The sequence below is a fragment of the Pangasianodon hypophthalmus genome, chromosome 17 (genome assembly GCF_027358585.1).
Source record: "Pangasianodon hypophthalmus isolate fPanHyp1 chromosome 17, fPanHyp1.pri, whole genome shotgun sequence".
In the NCBI taxonomy this organism is placed as follows: Eukaryota; Metazoa; Chordata; class Actinopteri; order Siluriformes; family Pangasiidae; genus Pangasianodon; species Pangasianodon hypophthalmus.
In genome coordinates this window covers 23,437,188-23,455,048 of record NC_069726.1, presented here as the reverse complement: position 1 = coordinate 23,455,048, position 17,861 = coordinate 23,437,188, and the positions used below count along the sequence as shown (strand labels likewise).

The 17,861-nt window shown below is 41.1% G+C and overlaps 1 protein-coding gene across 5 annotated transcripts in view; it reads right to left on the bottom strand.

Annotated features, from left to right (window-relative positions):
* rc3h2 (ring finger and CCCH-type domains 2) overlaps positions 1–17,861 on the bottom strand; it is a 35,822-nt gene that overhangs the window by 7,357 nt on the left and 10,604 nt on the right. For 3 of the 5 annotated variants that reach the window (XM_034312934.2, XM_053241150.1, XM_053241151.1), the window contains exons 3-18: positions 17,078–17,195; positions 16,106–16,339; positions 14,588–14,763; positions 13,745–13,945; positions 12,601–12,733; positions 12,356–12,474; positions 10,461–10,573; positions 9,844–10,068; positions 8,325–8,479; positions 7,335–7,735; positions 6,082–6,216; positions 4,339–4,479; positions 2,701–2,917; positions 1,721–1,802; positions 1,268–1,421; positions 523–650 (exon numbers count right to left, since the gene is read on the bottom strand). In XM_034312934.2, the coding sequence (XP_034168825.2) occupies positions 523–650; positions 1,268–1,421; positions 1,721–1,802; positions 2,701–2,917; positions 4,339–4,479; positions 6,082–6,216; positions 7,335–7,735; positions 8,325–8,479; positions 9,844–10,068; positions 10,461–10,573; positions 12,356–12,474; positions 12,601–12,733; positions 13,745–13,945; positions 14,588–14,763; positions 16,106–16,339; positions 17,078–17,195 (2,732 nt within the window). The remainder of the gene's footprint in view (positions 1–522; positions 651–1,267; positions 1,422–1,720; positions 1,803–2,700; positions 2,918–4,338; positions 4,480–6,081; positions 6,217–7,334; positions 7,736–8,324; positions 8,480–9,843; positions 10,069–10,460; positions 10,574–12,355; positions 12,475–12,600; positions 12,734–13,744; positions 13,946–14,587; positions 14,764–16,105; positions 16,340–17,077; positions 17,196–17,861) is intronic. The other 2 variants (XM_053241152.1, XM_053241153.1) reach the window with 2 other exon arrangements.

Below are 17,861 nucleotides of genomic sequence, written 5' to 3'. Positions count from 1 at the left end.
GCTCAGTAACACTTCCAGCTCATTTCCTTATAAAACTGCACACACTGCACCTCAGATACTGTTTATTTTTATTTTAAAGCGAAGGATTGTCACATTAAATATTGACTTTGTTTCATTTATTACTGTTTACTGCTCTTTATAGGGTTTTTTAAATGTAGAAACATTTAATTTCATTATTTTTGAAGGCATATTTACTCTACAGCATTTCTTTGCACGTGCCTAAGACTTTTGAACAGAACTGTATATATATATATATAAAAAGCAAGTGTTTACAGGCATGTAACAGGACACACCTCCCTGACAACCAATCAGCATTCGCCTGGTTAATGCAAAGAACAGTGCATACACACACAGGTGGATGGCACGAGTGTGTTGAAGTGCTTCTCTGAGTGCCACACGTACCCATAATCCCCCTCTCTGCATCACAACGAGGACACGCAAACGTGCTTCAACATACTCGTTGTAAAATAAATCAGCTCTTATACCCTATGTAGTGAACACTCATGTTCATCCTCAGCTCACCGAAATGCCATCTTCTTCAGTAAATGAGCGTCCATGTGCTCAGATAACGACTGCGCCGTCCGCGAGCTTCCTGCTCCGTCACTGAACACACTGGAGAGGTGATTTTCACACCGGGGCCCCAAAGACGCCTGATAGCAAGAAAAAAAATAATAATAATAATAATAATCTGCAAATCACTATTGCTGAAGTAAGACAGAAATATGAATCGATAGTTAAAATCATTAGGAAGATTGCTCAAGCCACACCTCATCACTCCTCGGCAACTGTTGCTAGGCTATACGCGGTCACCTCTGTAATATCTTAAGCCATATTCTTTTTATACTCGTGTTTTCTGTTCAGAGCCGTGTTATTGTTATTTTAAGCAATAATTCATTGCCGATGTGGTCTGCTTGCGTATATACGGAGCAGGAAGGTAAAGACAAAGCTTCTGAACACTAAACAGAGAAATGAATACAAGAATTAATTACTCTGAATCAATAATAAATTATATTAAACTGCTACAATATCCGGTTTATTCTGATTATGTTACCAGACCTGACCATCTTTATGGATTTTGCGTAGAAGCGCCGCAATTTAACATCGGAATACACGTGTACAAGTTTTTCCTGTTTATTTTTTTCTTTTCAGCCTGTCACTTCTGGACAATTACATCATACATCTTGATTTATTTATTTATTTATTTAAATTACAATATTTTAGAAAAAACTATGGCACAAGCCTATAATGAATGCTCGGTGGTATCTACCTCAGACTGGATCCCCGGTGGTTCTGAGTCCTCCATGTGCAGAGCGCACAGCTCCAGCTCGATGTCCCGGTCCGGTCCGCTCTCTGCTCCGTCGCGAGCCAGGAACTCGGCTGCACGTTTCCCGGCGGTGCTGAAGGAGCTGCGTTTCTGCTCACTGACACACACACACACACACACACACACACACACACACACACACACAGAGAGAGACAGAGTTAGTGCTGAAACAAACACAAAATGTACAAACCAGTGTCTTTTTCCTGTTTGGTGTTCTCAGACTAAAAACTCGTGTGTGAGATCAGGTGAGAGATTCAGGTGTTTCTCCCACTCAGAATCTGCCCTAACGAGTAATCATCACTGACACCACACACACACACACACACACACACACACACACACACACTTCTAGCTAAAGTGCCAGTCAGAGCCTTAAAAGTGAAACGTGTGTGTTACCTCTCTAGGAACCCGGAGCGAGTCGGCTCGAACACACACGGACTCCACCGGCACTCGCCCTGTCCGACCTGAGAGCTGTAATCTGCAAAAAAAAATAAAATAGAAATAAATAAAATATAAAGAGAGCGTGAGAGAGCAGAGGGACAGCAGCGGTCACATCAGACAACGTGACAACCTCTAGATGGCGCCGGTGTTCCATCATCATCCCATCATCATCCCATCATCATTCTGTCTTTTCTTCCATTATATTTTTTAATCAATTTTGCTAAATATTAAAAATACTGGAGAAACTGGAACAAACCACTGAGAAGGAAATAAAGAGGATTTGAAAAAGCCTAAAAACATGAGGAGGATGTTATTCATTTTTAAATTGACTAATAAAGATGTTTATAAGATTTTAAACTTAAATAATTATACTGAATATTTTTTATAATCAGATTTTTATAATATATTCTACATGTATAATAGTAAGTATGCGATTATCAGTAATAATAACATTTTAATTTTACATTGTTGTACATTTCATAATGATTAGAACTTCATATATATATATATATATATATATTATATATATAAAAATTCTCTACACATCATACCAAACATTATTATTGTTATTATGTTTCATTCTTTTATTGATACTGTACAAAGGTTGCTTTTTTTAATTTTATTTTATTTATTTATTACATCTTTTAGTTATATTTGGAAATTTGGAGTCTGGACTGGTTTGGAATCTGTTATAATTTTTTTTTTAACAGAAAGATACACTGCTGTTTTCTGTAGAGATTTTATCTGGACAGCAGGGATGGATGTGTGTGTGTTAAAACAAACAAACAAACAAACAAAAACAAATAAGGGCACAAACAATGTTCACTTTATGAGCTACTCAGTGTCTCTTCATTACTAAACTCCTGACTGATTTTGGATGTGTTTGGAGCAGGAATATGAACCCCAACCTCTAGCTCGCTCACTCACACACACACCTTTGAAGTTGATGAGCGTGGTGGTGGTTGTGCGGCTGTGCGTCGCCGTGGCCTGAACGGGTTCGGTGGTGTGGTGGTCTGTGCGAGACGAGCGTGAAATGGCGCCCCACTTTGAGATGATGGGACCCTCGCCGAACGGGATGATGGGGTCCTCTTCCTTCACACGTCTGTACGGCTCAGAAACGTGCAGCCAGTGTTTAGCCGTACACTCACCGTCCTACCAAAAGAGAGAGAGAGAGAGAGAGAGAGAGAGAGAGAAAGTGAGAGTGAGAGAGTCAGAGAGAGATAGCGAGAGAGAGAGAGAGAGAGAGTCAGAGAGAGCGCGAGTCAGAGAGTCAGAGAGAGAGAGAGAGAGAGAGAGAGAGAGAGAGAGAGAGCGTGAGAGAGAGAGACAGAAAGAGAGACAGAGAGAGAGAGTCAGAGAGAGACAGAGAGAGAGAGTCAGAGAGACAGAGAGAGCGCGAGTCAGAGAGTCAGAGAGAGAGTGAGAGAGAGAGAGAGAGAGAGAGTGAGAGAGAGACAGAGAGAGAGAGACAGAAAGAGAGAGAGAGAGAGCACGAGAGAGAGTGAGTGAGAGAGTGATAGAGAGAGCACGAGAGAGAGGGAGAGAGAGAGAGAGACAGAAAGAGAGACAGAGAGAGACAGAGAGAGAGAGTGAGAGAGAGTGAGAGAGAGAGAGCGTGAGAGAGAGAGAGTCAGCGAGAGAGAGAGAGTCAGCGAGAGAGAGAGAGAGAGAGTCAGCGAGAGAGAGAGAGAGAGAGTCAGCGAGAGAGAGAGAGTCAGCGAGAGAGAGAGAGCGAGAGAGCACGAGAGAGAGGGAGAGAGAGAGAGAGAGAGAGCAATCAGTGCACATCAGCCTTCGCATCACATCCCTTACACATGGCTTCGATCACATTAGCGTATCATAATGTTAAAGATAATAAACCTTTTATTATTATTTTTATTTAATTATTTTTATTTTTTTTTATTCAGTAGGCTCACTCAAACCTCAGTGTTTAACTTCGGACAACTTCGGGATTCGATGATGTTCATCAATTTGTACTAAAAGGTGCTACGTGTTTCTTTAGCAAAAAACAAGATGCGCATTTTGTTTCCCTACACAAAACATGTAAAGGTTGCCAGATCTGAAATATTTAAATATTTATTTCTCACCCCTTTGCAATTCCTTTAGTGGGTCTTCAGTTTAAACACCCATTGTTTCATATTTTATTGTGTTCTTATAACTGCTTAATTAGTTTTTTAGTTTAGTTGTCTAGGAAACAGTTTTGATAATGTTTGTGTTATAAAAATTACAGTGCAGAGGACGACTCAATAAGCTAGGGGGAAAAAAAAAAAAGAGATGCGTACATACTTTATTCTAATAAATATGGCAATATCATAAGTTAATAATAAATACCAAATAAAATGCTTTTTAGGTTTTACAAAAGTAAAATTGAGTAATTCAAAAGTTATATAACGTACAGCAAATAACAGACATCAGCAGAGAGACGTGTGGAATAAACCTGATTATTCTGACTCACATTTACACCCATTCATAAAGAGTTATAACGTGAAAGTGTGTGTGTGTGTGTGTGTGTGCGTGCGTGTGTGTGTGTGCGCGTGTGTGTGTGCGCGTGTGTGTGTGTGCGTGGTTCTCACCGTGTGTTGGGAACAGGTGTGAGAGTAAAGAGGCTCCGAGTCGAACGGGCCGACGGCGCCACACGACCACGGCGAGTAACGACCGAGAGGAGTATCTCCACCTCCACATTTACAGCTCACACACACACCGCTCTCCACACACTAAACACACACACGAAAGTGTGTGAGAGTGAGAGAGAGAGAGAGAGAAAGGGACAAGAGTTTAGTAACAGTCATTACATTACACATTCGATTCATTTCTTTCAGTGTTCAGCAGGAAAACCCCGGAGAAGCCCGGCACGTCGACACCAAATCAGAAAATTCCATCATTCACTCATTTTAAAGCGATATTTAAAACAAAGTCTGCATAGAATAAGCACTTAACATTAAACATGATAGAATATTAGCTTGAGAATAAATCAGTTTTTAAAAAATCATTCATTTTGAAAAGTCATTCGAGTCAGCCTTCTTCCCACAACATTTTAGGATAACAAACTTCCTGAGAAATATGATTTATAATATAATTAAAATATGATAATATTAATATAATTAACTCTGCTTTATTTTCCTCTGAATTAATTTCTCCTCCTTATTGTTTCAAACGATGTGAAGAGTCACTTGGTATTACTGTTATGGTCAATATTATGCTATTATTATTATTATTATTATTATTATTATTTCTTCTGTATGGAAATAATAAAAATAGGATGCTGGACTGGAAGATTTACAGATTTCAGGGTGAAGCAGGACATTTTTCTTTTCTGGAGAATGAAATGTACAGAACTTTTTGTTGTTTTTTTATTAATCTGAGTGAATATTTAATATGTAATATTCAAAAATTCTTTTTTTATACGATATATTTATTACTCAAATATACAACTATGTTACTAATTTATTAAATATATCATCAATCTTAACATTTTTATGAAACATATACATGATAAATAAAAAAAATACATGGTAAAAATCAATGATTATTGTATCTGTATATAATTCATCATTAATAAATAAATACACAAAAGTTCACATGTAAGATATTACATATAAATGAAATAAACAAATTACTAGTACCAAATTTGAGAGGAAAAAAAAAAATTAGATATTTCTCAGGTATGTTTCCTACGATGGCACTTTGAGGTTCTGAATCATTTAACCAGGTTTAACTCTCATTACTGGAATAACTGCGTTTCTGAATTTCTGACCGTTGTGTGTGTATTTATAAACGCAAATCTTAAAGATTAAGGTCAAACTGTTGAAACTCGTTCCAACAGCAATTCCTGGAAGAAGAGAACGTAAGAGAGAAGAAATAATAGAGAGAGGAAAGAGAAGTGGTGAACTCCTCCGTCTGTTTTGTTTCAACGCCCACCAACATGCAACAGGCTGCGTTTAGAAGAATAACAGTGAGTCAGCAGGCAGGGGTGTGTGCTGCCAAACTGTCCAGTGTGAGCTTGTGTACATCTCACACACACACACAGAGAGAGAGAGAGAGAGAGAGAGAGAGAGAGAGAGAGAGAGAGAGAGAGAGAAGAACTGTTACTTGTTCAGATTCATCAGTTGCTGAGCAACAGTTCCGCTTTAAATAGCCGTAACAGCACACTGAGGGAGGACGACGTTCTGCTGTCACACTCACCAACTGTAGACTTCTAATGACACACACTGCACACCACACACCAACCCACACCCCCCGCCTACACACACACACACACACACACACACACACACACACACACACACACACACACACACACACACACACACACACACCTCAGGGCAGAGATCCACAGTGAAGACGGGGGAATGCTGCGCCGCTCGGCCCGAGCCGTGGTGCTGATGCGACCACTGTTCCTGACGGAGAGAGTAGAAATCCTCAGAGCCCAGAGCGGCTCGGCCATACGCCTCCTAACACACACACACACATGCCGAACATTACACACTAATTAAACACTTTACACACACACACACACACACACACACGACCTGCATGTTGTATTTAGATGGTTCAGGTCCCAGAGACAGAGCTGCCTGTATAATTATTAACTATACTAACTGTAATTATTTTTTCTGTTTTCTTTTTTTTAAGTAAATCAAAGCCTTAAGTCTCCCTTTTTGAAAAAAAAAAATACTAAATATATACGTCTACATATGTATATACTTTAATATTTGACATTTATTTTATTATTTTTACTCTGATTATAAAACATAAACCACTACAGTAAAATCATTTTAAACGTAATTAATTATTTCTGTACATTTCAGAAAGGTGACTCGATCCGTAAAAGACCGTTAAAAACGTCTTCATTTCAGCACAAAATAACATTTTACAGTTTCAGTGCTTCGTGTTCCTCTAGCTGGCACCGAGTGTTTTGCCGTTAGCGGAACTGGATCTAAGCCCCGCCCCCACACGCTGGTTACTGTTGCTATCTAGATCAAGCTTCCAAAAAGCAGGAAGGCGTCGTCAAGGTTACCATATGAATCATTTCATTCACAATATGCCTTTTCAACTTCTCATTCTTAGTGCTAAAATTTGGAAGAAGAACAAAAATATTTTTTAAAAAAACAGCTTCTGAAGTCTTCAAAAGCTCAGCAAGGGACGAGATTTAAAGCCAGGAATGTAAAAATAACTGGACAAAAATAAAGAATGTGTTATAGATGTGGCTCTCTGGTCTATCTTAAACAGGAAGTATATCTGATGTACCGTTTTTGGCATGATAAGTAGGGACTCTATTGTTGCTCCATATCAGTTGAGGGCGGAGCTAATTTCAGGGCCAGAAAACCGTAAACAGAAACACTAAACAATGAAGATAAAACAATGATAATAAGGCAAATTGTTTTGTTTTTTTTCCCTAGGGAATTGGAAATTATAAATTGTTCCAAGTCTAGCTACACCTTTAACATCGAATAGATCGCTAACTAGCTAACAGCGGTAAATTAATAGTGTGATAGCTACATAGGAAAATAATCACTGCATGATAAAAATCATTGAATTATTAAATGGCAGGCGTTACAGCAGCACGTACCCGGTGCAGCGCGGCTCTCCTGCTGGAGGCGCTGCAGTAGGCGCTGTCGAGCGAGTTGAAGCGCTCCCGGAGAGGGGGATGATAGATGGACGAGTGCAGCACCTCCAGAGGGAGCGAGTTGCTCCGGCCGTCCTGTCTGTGGTACAGCTGAGGCCTCCAGAGACGCCGACTGTCGTAGACGGGAGCGTAAACGCCGTGACCGTGGGGGTGAGAGTGAGGAAGGGGTGGGTAAGAGGGGGAGGGGGGATACGGAGACATGCCTAAACGGGACGGGAGGGGCGAGTCAGGGTAGGGAGGAGCCAGAGGAGGCGGGGCTGAGGAGTCAGAGGCGGGGCTGGAGCGAGGGAAGCGAGGCAGGTAGGGTTTGTGAGGGTTCGACAGAGGAGCAGGGAAAAAATTACCTACAGAGAAAAAGAGAGAGAGAGAGAGAGAAAATAAATAACAAATAAGTTCAATGATTGGTCATTAATCTGCATTTTATTTTATACTATTTAAAAGATAAATATACGAGCTGATAAAATCTGTCAAACAAGAGAGCTGCAGTTCCGCAGGATTTTCCTGTTAGCCCCGCCCACGCTTGGTTACTGTTGCTATCTGGATCAAGCATCCAAAAAGTCGGAAGCCGTTGTCAAGGTTACCACAAGGATGATAATACGCATTTCTAGCCAATTAAAAAGTGTGTTTTTAAGAATAAGTTTTCAGCCCCGCCCCTTCGTACGCGTTCAGCGTAAAACTGAAGCAAACAAACGCAAATCGTTAATTTCACTGATTAGAGAAACGGATTCATTAAGCGACAAATCACCTTAAAAACTTTACTTAAAATTTAAACACTGAAATATTCTTAAGTTGTTTGTACATTTAAAATTAAATAGTTGGGAAAATGTTGGACCTTTAGTGAAGAAACCCTACAGTGATGGACAGGTGTGTGAGAGAGTGTGTGTGTGTGTGTGAGAGTGTGTGTGTGTGTGTGTGTGTGTGTGAGAGACTCACCAGACGGGCAGGACGGCAGATCGTACGCAGATCTCTGTTCAGGAAAGTACGTGACCTCGTGGTGACCTCTCTGCGGTACGGAAGCGGGTTTGAGGAGCAGCGAGGCGTCTGCAGGAGGTCCTGACGCTGGGCTCTTCGGAGGAGAACCCGTTTTCCTGAGAGGAAGAAGAAAAGAGACAAACACATGCTCAATGTTCTAGAAAATTCTACATAAACGTAAACAGCAAAAAAAACAAAACAAAGTGTTTTATTTAGAAGCTTGTAAACAAACTTCCATTTAATGAGATAAATTGAAAAATAATTCGATTAAAACAGCAGACTTGTTAAGAAATACCATAACTGCTTAGCAACCACCTGGGACACCCTAGCAACCACCTAAAATAGCATATTAACCACCTAGCAACCACCTGGAACACCGTAGCAACCACCTAAAATCCCATAGCAACCAGCCGAGATATAATAGCAGTCATCTAAGATACCATAGCAACAGCCACCTAGAACATCCTAGCAACCAGCCAAGATGCAATAGCAATGGCCTAGCAACCACCTGAAATACCACAACCACTGCTTAGCAACATCTGTGAAACCAGCGGGGACGCCACAGTAATCGCTGAGAGTAACACCCTAGCAACCACCCGAGAGAATGAAACTGGAGCTTTTGTGTGTGTGTGTGTGTGTGTGTGTGTGTGTGTGTGTGTGTGTGTGTGTGTGTGGGGTTGCTTTAAGGAAAAAGTGAAATTGTGTATAATCGCTGATGAAAAAGAAAATGAGGGAAAGAAACATGTTCATGTTTTTTTTAAAAAAGGCTTTTAGACTGCTTTTACACTTGCACTTCCTAGAAATGATCTGAAAAACCACAGCAACCACTTAGCAACACCATAACAACCACCTAGCAACACCCTAACAACCACCTGGAACACCCTAGCAACTGCCTAGCAACACTCAAACACCAGAGTGCTCAGGTGCACAATCACTCCGATTTCTTCAGGAAATACACTTTTTAAATAAAAATTATTTTAATTTATCATCATTTAATAGTTTATCGAATAACTTTTCTAAACTCTAGAACAATTTATTACTTTGGAAAACATTTTAATGCACTGGTTTTTGTCCAGTATTCGTTAATAAGTTAATATCAGCAAGTTTGAAACTTCTACATCTACACAACTGTCAGTCGTTCCAGATTCATGTGTCGATTGGTTCATGTGGTGTTTTTAATCGGGGGGAATAAAAGAAGACGGCTCTTTTGCTGTAGCTTCTGAGCGATAATTCATACTATCATACTCTAACGTTAAACTTTCTACGAAAAAAAAGGTCATAAAGCTAATAAATACAAATAAAATCATCTTGCTGAAAAACAATACGCCTAAACACGCGATTAATTTCTTCAATTAGGTAAAACCACGTGTTTAAAGAAGCGTCTGAAAAGTGACCAGGTGTAAATAATGTTTATAAATGTGACATCTCGGATTAAAATGTGTGTGTGTGTGTGTGTGTGTGTGGAGGAAGCGTGTCTCACAGGTCTTGGCTGGTAGCCGGGAATCCGTCAGCTAGCTCCTTCATCAGCTCCTCCTGCTCCTGCTCTCCTCCTCTGGGCACGAGGCGAGTGGGGGAGGAGCTCTCCGAGGCCCCGCCCTCCTGCTCGCCGGGACACGCGTCTACAGCTGAGGATTTAACGGCACCCGTTTTGGACAGAAGGGACGGTCTGGTTCCAGAACCGACCTTCTTATTCCTCATTCGGTACCTTGGAGGAGGAGAGACGCACAGAAGAGCAGTGAGATGCTGTGTGTGTTGCGTGGGTGTGTGTGTGTGGGCGCGAGTGTGAACACGAATAAAGGAACAGAAAGGGAAAAAAAAAAACCTCCTCTGTCACTCTGTTCAGTGTGTGTGTGTGTGTGTGTGTGTGTACGTGTGTGTGTGTGTGTGTGTGTGTGTACACGTTATATAAGCGGTACTCATTTCTGCAGATTGCTCCGGTCGCACGTGAATGTGTGTAACTGCACTGACAATCTAAATATGCACTGACACATATGTATAAATATTCGTCGCTGTGTGCAGGTGTGTATAATCGTGTGTGTGTGTGTGTGTGTGTGTGTGTGTGTGTGTGTGTGTGTGTGTGTGTGTGTGTGCGCTCACTTTTCCAGCTCGTCCTGGGTGTGGGCGAAGGTGCAGTTGACACCCCGTGGGCAGGTTCCTTGCTGCCGCAGGTCTCGGCACATGCTAGTCTTGTATTTACTGTTGGGCTGAGACTAAAACACACACACACACACACACACACAAAAAAGTCAGTTAAACCCAGTTTGACCACTTGAAATTTCTTAAATTTCTTAAAAATAAATGTTCTACTTTTATGAAAGTAGAAAAACATTAAACTAATTTAAACTTTTTAAGTTCAGAAAAAACTTAGACAAGAAAACATTAATGTTACAGTTAATGTCGGAATTTCTTACTAATCATCTCTCACTCGTAACTTTTCATCCATTTTACTTTGTGTTTATAAATAGGAGTTATTTTCCTACATATTAAAATTTGTAAAAAAAAAAAAAATTTAAATAAAATTTAACACGTCTCTCAATCAAAATAAGGTTTAATCAGAAACTAAAGCTGCGTTCGAAATCCCGCTGTTTGCGTTTTATGTTTTAACTAAAACACAGTCTTGTATCTTATTAACCTCTTTAATCAAACACTTACAACAAACATCGTTTTAAATTTTGAAACGGTTTCACAAGTTTTTGCTTTTCGTTTACATCCAAGGTGTAGCGGCAGACTGTTGGCTCCGCCCCCTTCGGTTACGCAAAGCAGCCAGAAGTTTTAAATAATGTTCAACAACTTTTCAGCCGTTTTACAATAATAATCCTCAACAAGTTTCTCTGCGTTAAAAGTGCAGGTTAAGGCCACGTTCTAAATCTCACGATAAATAAAACTGCACTAAATAGTGTGCATAAGACGCAGTACAAGTGTTTGGTGTTCTCAGATTATTAAACTCGTGTGTGAGATCAGGTGAGAGAATCAGGTGTTTCTCCCACTCAGAATCTGCCCTAACGAGTCATCATCACTGACACCAAACACACACACACACACACACACACACACACACACACACACCAAGCAAATCTACAGGGTGTGTGAGAATTTAAAAAAAAGAGCTTTAAGGTTTATATTTTTGATCTCAGTCACTAATCTCATTTAATCTTCTCTCACAGGTGATGTTTAATCGTCGAAGAAAATGAGGATGAGGGAAAAGTGTTGCAATTGAAGAAAAACTTATTAACCTGTTTCTTTTGTTTGTTTGTTTCTTTCTTTTTTATTTCCTCCCAACCCTCCAGCTCATGTTTTTACATTTAACCCCAGAGGAACGTGGTCCCTTCTAAAAAGTGCTGCTGTCTGTCCTTTTTTTTTTTTTTGGTCACAGCAAAGCTTTCTAAAGTAGGGAAAAAAAAAACGAAAAAATTTCTGAAAAGCATCGAGTGACATCATAGGCTTTTTTTTTTCCTTTTTTCTTTTTTTTTTTTTTAAACCTCTAGACCAATCAGATCGCAAGCTGGAGATCGACTGAGAAAAACAAACATGGAGGACAAGATGGCAGTGAAAAATCTACGAGTCTTCTTAGCAAGTAATTATTTCTAACATGTTCAATCGAAAATATTCCAACGTTGCTGTAACCAAAAATAACGGCGAATGTATATGTTTGGGACGTTCACCGATACGTGACGTGACGCGACATCTCACACAGCGAAGACAAACAACCTCCTCATCCCCAAAGTTACACTAACCTTTATTTTATCTGATTACCGATAATAAATCTAATCTAGAAAGCAAAGCGAGGCAAGTTAGTTAGCCAATACTAGCTAGGACTCGTAAGAGTGTTGCTATGGCTACACTGTGGCCGTCACGTGAGATTTTTCCCCCCATTAGAGTCTAAATCTGTTTTCACGCTTCACTACGATAACGTTTGTACGAAATTACAATATACGACACATATCGGGTGACATCCGTGAGCTAGGAGGAAGTGAGAAGAGTTCTGCATTTACCTGAAACGTCTCGTGACTCTTTTTGCTGAAATTCTGGATGAACTCGACGAGCCCGTGGACCACGACCTTCACCGCCAACATCACAGACTCAAGCTCCTCCCACGAGGGCACGGCTGCATCTAAACACACACATAGAGAGAGAGAGAGAGAGAGAGACAACGTCATTCGAGTGTCCTCACTCCCCTTGATGCGTGTGTGTGTGTGTGTGTGTGTGTGTGTGTGTGTGTGTGTGTGTATACACTCACCCAGGTTCTGGTCAATGCCAGCCAGGAGCTCTAGCGGAGCTCGGAGGATGTTGAGGTTGGCCGGGTCTCCGGTTCTCTGCAGGACGATCGTCAGCTCCTGCACGCTCTTCGCAAAGGATTCTGGGGACTGAAGCTGGAACGAGGGCGTGGAGGAGAAACGATACATTTTTATTTCAATTAAAATGATACGCTGCATACATGAGTACAATGTAAATAGTGTGTGTGTGTGTGTGTGTGTGTGTGCGCGTGTTTGGTGTTCTCAGATTATTAAACTCGTGTGTGAGATCAGGTGAGAGAATCAGATGTTTCTCTCATTCAGAATCTGCCCTAACGAGTCATCATCACTGACACCACACACACGCGCGCACACACACACACACACACACACACACACACACACACACACACACACACACGCACGAAACTGGGGAGTAACACACGGAAGTGTTTTAAACTTTGAGGCTGCTTTCAGAAGGACGTTTTTAGCCTCCATCAGAAAGCACACTGCTGGTTTGTTGTAGGCGTCTACGTAGGGGGAGAATTTTTTTTTTTTTTTTTTTTTTTTTTTTTTTTTAAACGCAGGAGAGTGAGAGAAGAAACCAAACACTCTACACTAACCATGGAAAATAAAATCAATTTTAAAACCTACTTATTTATTTGTATATTTAATTTAATATATAAGTAATCTGAAAAAGTAAAACAAAGTAAAACTGAATAAGTCAATTTAAAAAATACATATTACATTTTCATATTTTATTATTTAATATTTATTTAATTAAATTTAAATTTAAATAACCCAAAAAAAAAAAAAACAAAAAAAAAAAAAAACAAATAAATCCATGTAAATTATTTATTTTTAAAATAAAAGTATTTAGTTTTACATTCACTGTAAACAGACAAACACTGTAAAAAACTAAACCGATAAAATAATAAAGAACTAAAACTAGAAAATGTGCCCAGAGTGAGAAAGCCCCTGAAGCCCCGCCCCCGACTTCTCCCTATTGGCTAAGACATGGACACAGAAAATTTTACACCAAACATATAAAGAGCTGCATTTCAGACAAACACCAAAACATCCTTGTGAAACCAGGCTCAGTCAAAAATCACGAAAAACATATAAAAATAAAGGGAAAGTGGGCGGTACCTTGTCTATGATGGACTGCATGTGTGATTTGTGGACGAGGTCGCCGTACAGCAGAGAGGACCACTGCTCAGGAGAAATGCGGAGCCCCGCCTCCATGGCGATGTGGACGATCTGTGCGTCGTGTTCGCGCCTCAAAGCCTCGTACGTACGAAACTCCTCCTTCAGCTGCATCAGCGAGGAGTCTTCATCACGCTTCGTCACCTGAGGAGAAGACAGGAAGATTAAAAACTGACCAGCAATAAACATCGAGTCAACAAACAGGAGCGTTTATTATGAGCTCATCACTCTCAGTGTGGTGTGTTTAGTTTTCTCAGACTATAAAAACTCATGTGTGAGATCAGGTGAGAGAATCAGGTGTTTCTCCCACTCAGAATCTGCCCTATGAGTAATCATCACTGATACCAAACACACACACACACACACACACACACACTTACTTCACTAAACTTCATTTACCCTCTAAAATTACATCCCATATTTCTATATTTATGATGTGTAGCGAAGTCTAGTCCAACTGCTGCGTCAGAAATACTTCATCTACTCCGTTTACAGCCCCGCCAGGAAAAAGATACTGCACCGTTGCATTCTGGGATAGGGGTGACATTCCTGCCCTGCCAAGCACGCTAGAGTCACGACAGAACACACCTCGTGATGCGCACACACACCCTCTCAAACACTTAAGCGTCTTTACACAACATGGATCAGATGTTCTGTCCCTCTGCCATCACATCAATCAACTTCAGCCTGATGCAATAAAGCAAGGAATAAAACACTCCCTGGCATGCGGTTATAATAAAATAATCAACGACAGGGTTGCGTTTGTAGCAGCATCACTGCTCTGACCTTAAAGCAGGAAGCTCGGTACAGAAGCTGCACCACGTGTCCGATGCTCGTCTTGGAGGCCTGAGGAAACCGAGCTTCCAGCTTCTGGACCACGAAGAGCACCAGAACCTTGCGAGAGAGAGCCGAGCCGTCCTCGAGAGCCAGCAGTACGAGCTTCAGTGCGTCCTCCTGCATCGCTGAACACACACACACACACACACACACACACACACACACACACACACACACAGAGCGATGTTTAGACATAGATTTAATCAGGTACAGGAGAGAGGACTTGTGTGCCTGGTGTTCTCAGACTGTAAAAACTCATTTAGGAGATCACATGAGAGATTTTTCTCCCAATCAGAATCTGCCCTATGAGTAATCATCATGGACACCAAGCAAGACAACGTACACAAATACAACGTTTATTCAAAATGCTAGCTTTTTACGTTTATAAGATCAGACGATGTGTGTTGCTGCGTCTCAATTCGCCTACTATCCGTCCTAAAGAGCATCTACGATTAGAATTAGCGTGTCCCAAATCGTAGTGTGTTGAAATGAGAATCCCAAAAGCTACCTAGATGGTCTACTAGTCCCGATAGAAGTGTGGATCCCTGGACGCTTTTTTGGCTAATATTACCCACAACTCCTTGCTTCACCGAATTCATGGATGCATTTTAGCGACGTGTAAATGAAATGTGGAAAAATAAATCAAGGGAATGTAAATTAAATTATAATAGTATAAACTGTATAAGGAATATCGAATCAAGAAAAGCTGAAATGCAACAGTGACGGTGTGCGTAACTAGTCAACAACGTTCTCTTCCGTTACATGACATGTTCGTATGTTAGTATGTTCTACTATCTGCATACTTTTGCTACACACTCAGAAGTATGTACTTTTTCTCCATGAAAAGAGTACACGCTTTTAGCGCATAGTATAAGTAGGCGAATTGAGATGCAGCACGTGTCTGGGGGAACCGAGGACCAGCTGCAGAGTGCATTTGGGGAAAGGGGGGATCTGAGGAACGTGTGCCTGAGGAAACCAGGGACTGGGTGCAGTGTCTCTGGGGGGAACTGACTGGACAGTATTTCTGGGGATTTGCTGGACAGTGTGTCTTGTGTAACCAGCTTGTCTGGATGGAACCAGGTACTGGCCACACAGTGCGTCCGGGGAAACCGACTAAACTGGGGGAACTAGCAGGACAGTGTGCCTGGGAGAGCCAGGAACTGGCTGGACAGTGTGTCAGGGGTATCTGGGGACTGGGCAGATCTTGCACCCTGGGGAACAAAGTCACACCAGTGCATGGGGGCCTTTGTGGGGAAAACCTGAGGGGACCAGCTGGACACCCTAATGCATGAGGACCCTTGGGACCAACGAGACCAGGTGCACAGACATCTGGACACCCTAGTGCATGAGGACCCTTGGGACCAACGAGACTAGCGTATGAAACACAGAGCCACTCCGCATGCAAACCTCATAAAAACGTAACAGTAGTTACTTTAATCTCTACAGCGTAACGCGCATGAGACTCACCAGGTCCGAGGAACTGACACCCCCGCGCCCTGACGGCGGCCCACAGGTTGGCGGAGAGCTGCTGTGGGTTCTGGTGCTGCAGGATGAGCTCGGTGATGGTGCGTTCTCCTAGAGAGCGAGCCGCCCGTAGTGCCCTCACGCGGCCCTCCTCCTCCACCAGCTGGCAGTTCACCAGAGTCACCAGCTTCCTCTGCATGGGCCGACTGAGCGCGCTCGCACTCGGAGACACCACGCCTTTCCCACGCACACACACACGCACACAGGACAGGGGAAGTACATGTGGTCAGGCTGCATTAGTTACACTTAAACAATTAGTTATAGTTTCAACTTGGTGCAAAGTTTTAATACATTTACGTAAAAAAAAAAAAAAAGGATGAATATCAACCTTGTGATTAATGCCCATGAAGCTTCCACAATCTTTACCTGTGTCTAGTCCCGCCTACTTTATATTGAAAATGGAGTTATTGTGGTGAAGTTTGTATAAAAATTAAAAAGTCACTAGTAACTCAGACTTTGTATTGCAGATTGTGGCCACAAGATCCACATAAACCTCATTAGTTTAGCTTCCCTGCTGCCTGCGTACACACAGACCATCTGCCTTTTAGAGTCGCTTTATTTCCACAGCTCATGCAAATCTTCCAAGGGCATCTGAAGCTCGGTACTGATGCAACACCGAATTTAAAATCACATTACTCTCCCAGTTTAAAATAAAAATAGCACTGATTTTATTTAATAAGGCTGCAGGTCCTCGAGCTGGCAGAAACACTAAAACTCTACACTTCATCTCTGAAGCACAAACCCCAATCTCACACAGGGGGAAACAGGAAGCACTCTGATCTACACACACAGCCTCATAACCGCAAGAACAAAAGTGCACATACAGCAGTACATTCTCACCATCTCTCTATCTCTCCCTCACACACACACACACACACACACACACACCACTGAGACTCATGCTTGTGCTCGTACCTTTCCCCCCAGTGATGGGTTTGAGGTACAGCGCCAACTCCTCCACACATGTCCTGCACACGTCATAATGCTGCGTGTCTTCAGTGCTGCCCAGACACACACTCTGGCTTTCAGGAACCTACACACACACACACACACACACACACACACACACACACATATATATATATATAATAATACTTATTTTATTCATATGAAAATATTTATTTTATTCATTCTTTGGTTCGTTTTAGAATATCTTAAATACAACTGATGAACCTTAATGTCTGGAGTCGATACAGTTTCAACAAAATAATGTTTGTCATTTTTTAACATTTTTGTACTTTTTCAGCTGTGAGTGTATTTACTTTTTCATCCTTCCCAAAATGAACAAAGAGTATAAAAAAAGAAAAGAAATGAAAAAAAAAAAGAGAAATGTTTAATATAGTGACAGTACGGGGGGGGGGGGGGGGGGGGGGGGGAATAAAAAAAGAAAAAAATAGAAATATTTAAGGAAAGAAAAAAATTAAAAAGAATAGTGGAGGAAAAAGGGGGAAATAAATAAAGAGAAAAGAGATGGAAAAGAGGAAGAGAAAGAAAATTGAAGGAAAGAAAAAGAGAGCAGAGTGAAAGACAAGAAAGCAAAGAAAGAGAAAGAAGAAAAGAAACACAAAGGAGTGAAAATTAAAAAAAAACAGAAAAAGGGAAAAGAAGAAAGATAGGAAGAAAAAAGTTAGGAAAGATAAATAAGATGAGAGAGAAAGAATACCTGAAAGAGGAAAAAGTGAAAAAAACTGAAAGAAAT